This window comes from Halichoerus grypus, chromosome 6 (assembly GCF_964656455.1).
Source record: "Halichoerus grypus chromosome 6, mHalGry1.hap1.1, whole genome shotgun sequence".
In the NCBI taxonomy this organism is placed as follows: domain Eukaryota; kingdom Metazoa; phylum Chordata; class Mammalia; order Carnivora; family Phocidae; genus Halichoerus; species Halichoerus grypus.
The window spans coordinates 3378789-3391251 of NC_135717.1; the positions used below are offsets into that span (position 1 = coordinate 3378789).

The 12463-nt window shown below is 57.0% G+C and overlaps 1 protein-coding gene across 5 annotated transcripts in view; it reads left to right on the forward strand.

The window, feature by feature from the left end:
- SDK1 (sidekick cell adhesion molecule 1) overlaps positions 1-12006 on the forward strand; it is an 877999-nt gene extending 865993 nt beyond the window's left edge. For all 5 annotated transcript variants that reach the window (XM_078074254.1, XM_078074256.1, XM_078074255.1 and 2 more), the window contains one exon: positions 8360-12006. In XM_078074254.1, coding sequence (XP_077930380.1) covers positions 8360-8611 — 252 coding nt within the window. In that variant the 3' untranslated portion in view covers positions 8612-12006. The remainder of the gene's footprint in view (positions 1-8359) is intronic.
- The last annotated feature ends 457 nt before the right edge of the window (positions 12007-12463 follow it).

A 12463-nucleotide genomic window follows, 5' to 3' on the forward strand; every position in this document is an offset into this window, starting at 1 on the left:
TCTGGGTGTGGACTTGGTTCAGTTTATCTTACTGGGTGTTTATGGAGCTTTTTGGGTGTGTGGATTAATGCTTTTGGTCAAATCTGGAAAGTTTTAAGTCATTTCTTCGCCTGTTTTTTTCTGCCTCTTTTTTGCTCCTCTCAACCCAGTGCTGTCATGAGGGTCTCGCGTCCCAGTGCTCTGTACCTTTATCAGATTCTCTCTTCTTCTGTTGTTGTTCTTTCTTGTATGTGTTCATTCTTTTTTCTCTGTGTTTCAGATTGCATAATCTCTGTCGATATCTCCACGTGCCTTGATTCTTTCCTCTGCCAGACCCAGCGTACCATGGGGCCCCTCTGTTGATTTGTTCATTTTGGCTATTGTATTTTTCAATGCCAAAACTTCTCATTTGGTTCTTTTTAAGTAATTTCTATCTCTATTGAATTTCTTTGCTGGGTGCAATATTGTCATCTTACTTTCATTCTTTAAACATAGCTTCCTTTCGTTCTGTGAATATATCATAATAGCTGCTTCAAGAGTCTTTGTCTGCCAACATTTGGGCCTCCTCAGAGGCTGCCTGATTTTTGCCCCATGTATGGAACACAATATCCTGGTTTTTTTTTTTTAAATAGATCATTTTAGTTAATATATTGTGCCAACTCTGAATACTGATATCCTCCACCCCAAGGATTATTCTTGTTGTTTGCTTATTTGCTTATTTCTTGCTTAATGACTTGGCTGGACTAGTGCAGTGGAAATCGGGTTCCTCCGCAGTGTGGACTCTGATGCCCCTTTTTTTTTTTTTTTTTAAAGATTTTATTTATTTATTTGACAGAGGGAGAGAGACAGCTAGAGAGGGAACACAAGCAGGGGGAGTGGGAGAGGGAAAAGCAGGCTTCCCACTGAGCAGGGAGCCCAATGCGGGGCTCGATCCCAGGACCCTGGGATCATGACCTGAGCTGAAGGCAGACGCTCAACAACTGAGCCACCCAGGCACCCCTATTTTACCTTTTTTTTTTTTTAAGATTTTATTTATTTATTTGACAGAGAGAGACAGCTAGAGAGGGAGCACAAGCAGGGGGAGTGGGAGAGGGAGAAGCAGGCTCCCTACTGAGCAGGGAGCCCGATGCGGGGATCAATCCCAGGACCCTGGGACCGCGACCTGAGCCGAAGGCAGACGCCCAATGACTGAGCCCCCCAGGCGCCCCCCCTGACGCCCTTCCTGAGAGGCACAGCCTTGGGGATGCATTCGGGCCCCTGAATACCAGGGATGACCATGGTCCCAGCCAGGCTTTCTCTGTCTCTTTTTCTCACCCCCGTTAAGATTCTGGACGGTCTATCACTGTTGGTATCACACCCAGCTATTAACCTCCACCGCTGGCTGGCTCTATTATTTTTCGCAGTGCCCGGGGCTCTACATTACTCCATAGCTTGATCCAATTAAAGTGCAGCCCTTTTGAGGGGCAAGATGTTGTCAATCCGAATTTTGCTCTGCTCCCAAGAGAGTTCTCCTGAGCTGTCTCTCTTTCCCCGGTTCTCTCTGTTAAACTTCTGGCTGGTTGATTGCTTCACTTGTTACAATCATGGAACTACCAGCTTCCTCATAATTTCTCACCCCAAAGGACTCCGCTGTTTTCAGCAATGCCCTTAGGCATGCTCTGTTCCCAACAAAGCCATTCCCCTTAGGAGAACTCTGGAGCTCTCTGTTCTAATGGACTGTCTCTCTGCACTCTGTGGGACTTCCGTGTCACAGCACCAAAGCTGGGGGTGGGGACAGTGGCCCCCTTCTCCCATAGTGACGCACCAACTGCACAAGTAGGGCACTGGGTGGAGATGGTAGTCCCTGGGCTTCTGAGCTGGCCCTTCTCCATGTCAGACGTCTTCCCTACAAGCTATCCCAGGCAGGGGCAATGCGGGCTCAGGATTCTCAAGTGGTGTAGACCAACCAGCCTATGGGTGAAGACAGGGTGAGGAAGGGAACCCAGTTCTCTTGGCCATACCGGCCTGGGATAGAGCTTCCGTCACGCTGAGCCGGGGATCGGGGGGGGGGGGGGGGGCGTTGATGCAGGTCACAGTTCAAGTGCCTCTGACTCTTGCTGTTCTTAGTGAAATTTAGATTTTTGTGGAATAAATCTTTCTCCATTTGCTATATGTCCTTGCCACTATTTCCAGAGACTTTAAATGCCTGTTTATAAAATAACTTTCCCCAGTTAAATCATTGTCCCACCGGGAAGAGAATCTGCTGGCTCCTCACCAGCCATTCTGGAAACACCTTTTCCATTCGTAATTGATGGTTCTGATATTCAGAGGGGAGAAGCATGGGCTCCCTAAATCTGGCAATGATGACTTCTGGCCTAGCCCCTGGACCCCAAATTCACAGAAACAGAGTCAAAGTAGGTAACTGTAGACAGAGCCCTCAGAGAGATAAGCAAGGGTCCCAGAGAGAAGGACCCAGGAGTGGGCAGCAGCACAATACACCAGGGGCACCTATCTCAAATAGGACTGGATTTAGATTCCAGATACTACTCCTCTCGACCAGAGGCAGCTTCTAGGTTTAAATAGACTGCATGCTGAGATGTCAGAGGTGAAGAGTAAGGCACGTTCTGGGCCCTGGGCTTCATCAAGGGTTTGATGCCCTCCCCTCCTGCCCACCCTCCTCTGCAGAGCCCCAGGAGATAAGGAGCCCGAAACCCTACAAGGTCTTGGCTGGAAGTACTCTTCTGCAAAGCTGTTATTTCACTAAGAAGCTAGCGATGCTGTCCCTTTCTCCCCAGGGTATTTTTTTTAACCGTTTTCAGGAATATTGCTTAAAGTGGAAATTCTGCGAATGGGTTCACAGGAGCCCCAGAACCTGCCTGATTGGAGCCACTGTGAGTCAGGCTGCTGGTGTTGTATGACCCCTGCAGCGGCTCTTTCTCTTTCTCCGGTTTGGAATAAGAGGGTCTGTCACCGGGTTTTCACACAACTGCATATCAGGACTACTATTCGAATCGCATGATAAAAACTGTTTTCAAAATCCAAATAAACAGTTTTCAAAATCTCTCCTGCTCCAACCAACTTAGACCTCATATCTAATTAATTCCCTGTTAATATTTGACTCTTTCATCTTGCAAATATAATACCGAAAGTGTTGAGATTATCTCTATTAGCTGCTCGCCAGGCATCTGTGCACCTTTAGAAACTGCCACCACGTCCAATCACCTGCTGTCCTTCTCTGGTTTCCTGGGAAACCAACACACATCGCTACTTCATATCACACAGGAAACTTAAAAAGAAAGGACCCTGCAGCATTGCCTTTTTGTCAATAATTCTAACTCACTAAAATACATCCCCATTAAAAAATAATAATGTCACATAAACAATAAACAGAGCAGGCAGCAGGAGGAAGGATGGCATTTTGATTCAGTGCTCTCTCGCGGAGATCATGTCGAGGGCTTAGCAGGAGCCAGGAGGCCAGGCTTACGTGTCATGTGACCCTCCACTCTTACGCTCCTGTCTCTCCTGTCTTTCTGCAGGATGGTCTTCTCCCCTCACAGGTGCTGTTGGCTGGGTCTCTGGGCCCTGCCCACTCAGGACACAGAGCCGGCCGCCCAGCTTTGCCCCATAAAGAAAACTGCTCTTCCGCATGCAGTGCAGAGTCCCAGAGAGGATTCTGATTAGCCAATCACTGTTTAATGAGGGACAGGCCATTCAGCCCACGGACAAGGACAGGTAGAGAAGGATCACTTCCTGAAGTTCGTTCAGGAAGGTCAAAGCCCAGACAGGCACGTTGGGACGTCACTGTGAGCCGACAGCCACCCACCTGTCTCCTGCCGGGGCCCTTCTCAGCACCCACATCTGTCACAGACCCCGTCTCCACTCCGTAGGACTTTGAGGTCTGTGGTTGAGAAAACATATAATGCTGTAGCTTCTGAGCCATCTCCAGTGAGACTCGATCGTTCACCACGTAAACAAGCATACGGGTGTGGGACACGGGATACATCCATCCTCTAAGCCGGGCTGGACGTGCCCGTGGAAAGACTGCCTCCTGCAAGAACGCGGGAGTCCCTTCTAGACCAGACAGCCCCCCCCTCCCCCGGCTGCCACCTGGTGACTGTGAGCCCAGCTTCTCCATGACCCAACAGCTGCAGGAGGAGGGGTGGGCAGGGGTCGCAAGACCGGGGAGACGCGGGCCCTGGGCAGGTCTGCCGAGGCGGACGCCTGCATGTGGCCGTTTCCTCCGATCAGAGGCCTGACCCTTTAGGCAGCTGGCCTGGAAGGTGTCCCGACGTGTTTCTAAAGAGGCTTTATTCTGCCACCTTTGGCTGTGATACCCGCGCTGGGTCTGGCCCAGCTCTCTCCCCGACCAGTCTGACCCAGGGAGGTGGCGTGCTTGTGTGGGTCTCGGTCCTTTGGGACACAAAGCGAGGAGATTGACTCCTGTCGCTCCTTCGCACGCTTTTGCTCACACGTATCCTTCGCGGTTGGGACGGGCGGTGCGCGGGGCGGCCTCCGAGCACCAGAGGGTACGGTGTGAGGAGGCTGGAAATCTGGAATCTTACCTTCAGTCTTCACGTAACCACGACCCCTGACCCCAGCTGGTGTGTGACCTGCTGTCATCATCCTGAGTGTTCTGTGCCTTTCTCGAGGGGGGCTGCCCCCGACGCATCTCCACGGGAACTCTTTGCTCCTGAGCTTGCAGATCTTAGAGCCAAGATGGGTGTGTGAAGGAGGGACAAACCCAGCTCAGGGGCCGATAACATAGACTCCACCTGATCCTTCAGGTGACCTTTGCCCTTGTTCCTGCCGGACTCAGTGTACACAGAGCTTTGCCTCCTAAGCCCCTTGAGGCCGCTGGAAAACAGAGGAGGAAACAGACTTCAGCTGCCGGAATTACAGCTGCCCCATCTCTTATCTGCAGCCCCCGAGGCCAGGTCCCTTGAAGAACTCAGCGTTTTTCGGCTGTGGGAATACGTTGACCATTAGGTCACGTCCCCAGCAGGGTCGGGGCAGCAATCTCCGACCAAACTACATTAGCATTTCTGCAGCAAAACCGAGCACTATTCACGCTAAATAGTTTGACGTCAGTTCAGCTCGGGATTAGCTGCCAAATTAGCCCAACGCGGGCCAGGCTTTGCCGCCAGATGAGTTCCAGAAACAGCTTTTGGTTTTCAGAGCTCGGTGGGTCTAGGAATGACGGGTGGGGGGTTGTGAGTGGGCTCAGCCGACAGGAAGGCGAGGCAGCGGGAGCCTCGGGGCTACAAGGCCCGGGCGCGGCTCCCACCCCGCCTGGGACACTGGGCAGCTCGCCGGCTCTCTGAGCCTCTCTCTTCACCCCTAAAATAGGAATAAAACTCTGCAGCTCACAGGCCGCTGTGCAGTGTCAGAGACCGTGCAGGGGGTCACTCTGCACGTAGCAGCGTCTGCTAAAAAGCAGCGCCTCTTGGCTCTCTTGTCACCATCACTGTCCAATTATGGAGGGGCTGGACGCTCTCTGCATCCTGGGATGTGTCAGGAGGGGACCTTCATCAGCCCTGCGTTTGCATGAGCTCTGACTCCGTAAAAAGCAGAAGAACCACAGATGCATTCAGCTGCCAGCCGCTGATTGAGCCATAACATAAACAGTTTACATTTCACGTCCTGAGAAGTCCCAAATCTGTGACTTACTGTTACTTTCCTGTAAGTATTCGAGTGAGAGCCAGATTCTCAGTCTGCGTCTGGAAAATCCCAGGAGGCTCCGGCTCCCCTCGACGTCCACAGGGACTTCTGCCCACTTTCGTAGGCCTACAGGACACAGCGCCAGCTCCGGGGTGGAGGACAGTGTGAGTCCCCCTATCGAGCTTCCTGCGTGGGGGTGATGTGGGCCATGCCCTCCCCATCAGATGAGGGAGGGTGGCTCAGAGCACCAAGGGACGCTCTCTGGCTTTCATGAGTCTCTCTACAGACGGCACGTAGAATGGGGGCCAGCAGTCGGCTCTCCCCGCCTTCCCTGCCCTCACTCCGGCCTGGCCACCGATCAGAATCCCCCCGGAGCTTCTAAGAAACTCACATTCCCGGCCCCTGCCCCAGACCCTCGCCATCAAGACAGCAGGAACCACACCCAGTGATCTGTGCTCTCCCAAAACTTCCCTGGTGATTCTGAGACAGCCTTCAGGGGCCTCCTGACACCCTCTAGGGAGAGGAAAAAGGGCAGAGCTCAGGCAGGGCCCAGAGAGGAGGTGTGAGGAGCGGCAGGGTCAGAGCCCAGCCAGGGCATCGGGAACGGGAGAGGCTTTACCCAGCCACAGGCTCCCGTCCCCCCCACCCCACCCCTTGAACTTGACAGGCTGGCAGGCACACGTCTCTGGACCTGTTTTTGGCGTATTTGAGGTGTCCGTGGCCTCTGCTCGGTCCCCGGTGGTGCGGGCAGGAGCCCACTGTGTTTTCAGGGTGTGGGGCCTGGCTCTGCCCCTGGCTGCACCCCGGCAAGTGGCAGAGCTCCCCAGGGTGCGGGAAGCTCCCAGGGCCACGGAGCAGCTCTGGGGCAGGGGAAGGGGGGCCTCCACTGTCTTGGGAAAACGGCCTCACCCACTGTCCCTGCTAGCAGTGCTTCCAGTGATTTAAAGTCGACCCTCAGAAACCAGGAAATAGAGTTTTGCTTCAAGAATATGAACACAGAGGGGCGCCTGAGTGGCTCAGTCATTAAGCGTCTGCCTTCGGCTCAGGTCATGATCCCAGGGTCCTGGGATCGAGCCCCGCATCGGGCTCCCTGCTCAGTGGGAAGCCTGCTTCTCCCTCTCCCGCTCCCCCTGCTTGTGTTTCCTCTCGCTGTGTCTCTCTCTGTCAAATAAATAAATAAAATCTTTAAAAAAAAAAAAATATATGAACACAGAAACGCCGTGGACTAAACGTTCTTAACGGAAACTGCGGATTTATGTGATAAAAAGAAAGGGAGAGAAACCCTCTCAGACTGGCCTTCACGCGTCAACAGGGCGGGCTCTTGTGTACCGCTCGGCAAGGGGCCAGGTCTCTCTAGGGCCTGGGGGGCCAGGGCTGGGTGGCTCCGTTAGACCTCATGGCTCACTCGGGCCTCGATCCTCGGCAGCCTCCCCACAGAGGTGTGCATGGAGGTGACAGCACGTGGAATTTGTATCCCATGGAGGATACCCCTTCCTCGCCTCCGCGTGGCTCAGGGCCCACTCCCTGTGGTCTGGCCAGCCTACACCGCAGGGTCGGGCAAGCCCACTGGGCCCCACCATACGGGCCTTCTGCCCCGTGAGGACACAGAGCGCCCCCTGGAGGCCATGGAGACCTGTCCTGGGGCCAGAGGGCAGTGTGGACCCCTCTTGGGACAGGCTCAGCACACGGAGGGGTTGGGAGCAGCTGGGACAGCACATTGTCCCTGCGTGAACACAGCGGAGCTGCCGAGCTCAGCCGGGCGTCTGCGGGCGGCGGTCAGGCTGGGGAGGTGTGGGCGCACCTCGTGTGGAGGGTGCGAGTGGGGGGAGGAAGGGGAAGAGGGCGGGAACGGACACAGACCTTCCCACTTTGGGTCGTGAATGCTACTCCTGCGTTCTGGCCACTCCCTGCTTCCAGCTCAGCCCGGCTGCCTGTGGCCGCATCCCTGCCACGCTCCCCCATGGCTGCCCCCACGCTCCCCGTGACTGCCCTCCCCTGTGGCCACCGGTCCCCCCAGGGCTGTCCTCCCCCTCCCTCCAGGCCACCCCATCCCCTCCCCCATGCTCACCCTCCCCCCAGGGCTGTCCTCCCCCTCCCTCCAGGCCACCCCATCCCCTTGCCCATGCTCACCCTCCCCCCAGGGCTGTCCTCCCCCTCCCTCCAGGCCACCCCATCCCCTCCCCCATGCTCACCCTCTCCCCAGGGCTGTCCTCCCCCTCCCTCCAGACCACCCCATCCCCTCCCCCATGCTCACCCTCCCCCCAGGGCTGTCCTCCCCCTCCCTCCAGGCCACCCCATCCCCTCCCCCATGCTCACCCTCCCCCCAGGGCTGTCCTCCCCCTCCCTCCAGGCCACCCCATCCCCTCCCCCATGCTCACCCTCCCCCCAGGGCTGTCCTCCGCCTCCCTCCAGGCCACCCCATCCCCTCCCCCATGCTCACCCTCCCCCCAGGGCTGTCCTCCCCCTCCCTCCAGGCCACCCCATCCCCTCCCCCATGCTCACCCTCCCCCCAGGGCTGTCCTCCCCCTCCCTCCAGGCCACCCCATCCCCTCCCCCATGCTCACCCTCCCCCCAGGGCTGTCCTCCGCCTCCCTCCAGGCCACCCCATCCCCTCCCCCATGCTCACCCTCCCCCCAGGGCTGTCCTCCCCCTCCCTCCAGGCCACCCCATCCCCTTGCCCATGCCCACCCCCCAGCTGTCCTCCCCCTCCGTGTGCTTGCTCACACCTCGCTGTCCCCCCCAGGGCACCGACTCTGAGTCTGAGGACGCGCCCCCCCAGCACTCCTTCGTCAACCACTACATGAGCGACCCCACCTACTACAACTCGTGGAAGCGGCGGGCCCCCGGCGGGCGTGCCCCGCACAGGTACGAGGCGGTGGCGGGCGGCGAGGCGGGGCCGCACCTGCACACCGTGGTCACCACGCAGAGCGCCGTGTTCGCGCCCGCGGGCCCTGGCGCCCGGACTCCGCTCACCGGCTTCTCCTCCTTCGTGTGACGGCCCCAGCGGGGCCTCGGCGGACCTCCCAGCCTCCTTTTGTTAAGACAATCAACTCCAATAACTGAGCTCAAGCTTTTGTTTAAAGAGAATTCTGATAAGTGATGATTTTACCTACTTGTGGACACTAGATTTCAATTAGGAAGGTTTTTTTAACGGCTTTTTGTAACATCGCTGCAGGAAGCGGGTTTCTTTGTTTTCTTTTCTTTTTACGAGAAGGTGTATTTCAGTGGTGCAATGGCGGGAAGGCCTCAGACCCCCCCAACCCCCCGGCCCCGGGTTTCGCCATCCCGACGCCCAACTAGGGAGGCTGCGGGGGGAGGGAGAGCGGGGATGGAGGGAGCCTGCGTCCAGACCGCTCCTTCCTCTTCTCTACCTCCTGTGCCTCGGGAGAACCACTGTGCGCCGGGCTCTCCATCGGTGCCACCGCCCGGCTGGGCTCTGGCCGCCTCCCCGCCCGCAGAGCGAAGTCTGCCCTGGGCTCCGCGATTTTCCACCTGACTGCATCCACCTCTGAAATACTCTCCCTCCGCAGTTTCTAGGCAAGGAATCAGCTTCCAGGTTCCTGGCAAGGGGGCAAGAGATTGCGAGGTGGGGTCGTCTGACCCGGTGATGACCCCGTTGGTTGCACCGTGTCACCCCAGTGGTGAAATATCCAGGCCGTTTTCTTCCTTTCTGTCCTTAAACCCGACGGTGCAGAGCAGGAAACCACCCCGGGGCTGGAAGCCCCACGCCGGCCCTCACTCAGCAAGCTAGCTCCTTCCCGAGAACACAGCACACGGCCAACCCCGCTAACCCAGACAGAACCGGATGGCGCCTGCAGAATTGCTTGTTGTGTAAGAGGTGTGCATTGTTAACCAGAGTATTTTTTAAATCTTTTTATCTTTTTTTAAAATATGCCACATGAAATGAATGAGTCTCTGCTGTCTCCAGGTGCCTTTTTATTAATTGTTTAGCTTTGTACATGAGAAAGACAAAAAGCGTCAGTGTCTCCAAATAAAGCAAAACAGCTCTGAGCAAACGAGGCCCCGCATTGCCTCCTCCTCACCAGGCCTCCTGCACAGGTGGGCGCCGGCCTTCCTCTGAGCGTGGCCCCCTGGTCTCCTTGCTCCGCCCGCTGCCCACTGCCTTGCCCACCAGTGCCGCTGCATCCCCCACCCCGACCGAGCCCAGCTTCTAGCCTTAATGGGTTTCCTGGAAATGTTTTGGTTTTTTTTTTTTCCCTTTGCTATTGTTTCATTTTAGTTTTTTAGCTACATGAAAATAGCATGAACTACGTTGAAAATTCGAGAGTCCAAACTGTAGCTGTGGTTCCAGCCATCACATTATTCTTGCAAGAGGGGTCTGATGTGGCTGAGGAGCAGGGCCGACCCGCCGGGCCAGAGCCTAGGTCCGGGTGTACGCGGCATGCCGCTGGTGCCAGCCAGACTGCGCCCAGAGCTCGGGGAGGGCGCGGTGTCCCCACCTCGCCAGAAGGAGTGTGGCCGTGACACTGCCCAGCATCCTGCTGACAGCCCCAAGGCCCAGGGGAGCGAGGCAGGTGCTGTCCTCCCAGATGACCTGCGGTGCCCTGAGGGTGGGGGAGCCCGTCTCCAGGCCACACGGAGAGCGTGTGGTGTCTACTCGGCTGTCTTCCTTCTACACCTCCATGGGGCCCTCTGCTTTCAGAGAGGCTGCCTGTGGCCCCAGGAGACCGAGGAGAGTTTTGTGTTGGGTGAAAAGCCCCTTTTCAGTTTTTCCAAAACTAGAGGGAAGGTTCCTTTCTCTCTCTCTCTCAATCCCCTCCTTTTCCTTCCCTTCCTTCTCTCCTTCCTGCCGCCTTTTTCTGAGTGGAAGCAGAAATAGTCTAAACCAAAAATCCCAGATGCTCTGCCCAAAGCCACTTGTGCGTGAGAATCACCCACCAGAGTTCACGGGACAGGACGCCCCTCGGGTCCGGAGCCCCTGCTCGTTGCTCTCGGCCCGAGACGCAGGCGGAACTTCTTGGAAGACAGGCGCCAGCAGAGAACTCGGACAAACCCTGCCTTCCGTGCACTTCGCTCTCTAAGCCATATGGACTTTGCTTTAAATAACGGGGGAAAGTGTTAGAACGTGTTGGAATGAGGACGATTTGGTTTGAGTTGTGTTCTTTGCGTTGGGGGTTCCTGCCGCGACACGACACCTTTTTCAAGGCTCATCCTCTTCCCGGTGCTTTCTCTCCCCTTCCTGAACTTGCCCTGCGTGGAACTGCTGAGCCCACCCTGGCTGCAGACCCGCTGTTAGCCGGGCCCTGGGGAGAGGCTGCACCCAGCGGAAGAGAGGGTGTTCGCGGTCCGGTGTCTGCCTCACCCCCAGAGTGGCGCGGGGACGAGCGTCACTTCCCGGCCTCCCACCCTTCCGGAGGAATAAAACTATCTCACACGAACAAGCAACATTTAACCAAGACAGGATGAGACGTCCGCTCCTTGCCGTCCTCTGGAGTGACGTCGTGCGGCGCTCCCCGGCCAGCCGCTGAGCGCCCCCAGGCTCGCCCGCAGGTGGGTCACTGGAGATGGAGCTGACAGGTGGGGTGAAGCAGCGGAGCGGCCACGAGGGGCCGGGCTGTGTGTCGGAGCCGCAGGGCTGGGCGAGCACGGGGCTGCCCCTCTCCGCCCGGCACCGGAGCACCGCCTGCCCAGACGGGTGAGCGGCGGGGGCGGCTGCAGGCAGGGCTCGCACCGAGCGGCGTGAAGCACATCAGCACGGCCTCGTGTACCCCCTCCTGGATGAATCGGCTCACTCCGAGCCCCTCCTCCCCGGCCTTCCCCTCCGCTGCTCTCACGGCCAAGCTTTTAAGGAGTACTCGGTGAAACGTCGTAGCAGAGGACGGGGTGGCCTAGGGCAGGGTGGGGACCCACGCCCCCGCGAGTGAGGGACGAGGCCCACGGCCAGGGAAAAGGTCCACGCCGCCAGGAGGAAGGGTCGCGCGTGCTCTGTAAACTTCTTTTGTTGCTGGGCTCGTACTTGATCACGACCGGACTGAAGCATGGTGTTTGCGTAATGGATCGTAGCATGGTTTCTAGTTTTTACGAATTCTTGGCACACAGTGTAGTTATTCTCCCAATGAGCAATCCACCCACGTATCCCAGTCTGGCTGTCCCTAATGCAGCATCCCCGTAGCATGGACCAGGGGTCGGGAAGGCAGGAACACCGTGGCCGTCTGTGAACTGAGCTAGTCCGCGGAGGCACGCCTCGTCTCCCCTCCACGGCGCCTTCTGGGTTATCGAGAGTTTAGGTCAATCCTCAAGTTTTCCCAACAACGTTTTCTGGAATTGTGCAGAAAACCAGATCTCGTTAAAAAAAAGAAAAAAAACTTGTAGGAAGACAGAGAGGTGCTATGGGTACGATTTTTAATAAAAACATCATTTTGTTCCTTATTCACTTGTGGTTTTCTTCAAGTATCGATGAAATGACTCGTGAATTCTAGGGCTGTAAAGATGAACCCCAGTGCAGCCCTCAACCGCACGCGCAGCCGTCCCAGACCCCGCTCCCGGGGAGCTGCAGGTGCGCACGCACAGCAGGGCTGAGGTCAGAGGGATTTCCGCTCTCCCGGGGAGACGCCCGCGGGGGGCACCCGGCCACGTAGCCCCACCACCTGGCCGTGCCCCAAAGGCTCCACTGCTCCCTACCAGACTTAGCCTTGGTTGGCGGGAATGCAGGCCGGAGCAAGGCCTCCCTCCTGACCCCCAGGAGAGGCGTCCCTCTCCGGATCCCCACGTGCGTCACAGGGTGCCTCTCCCCCGTGCGCGGTGCATTTCAGGATCTCTGGGAGTGCGCACAGATCCCAGTGCTGCGGCCACGCCCGCACCAACGAAGGCAGGATCTCTGGGGGCT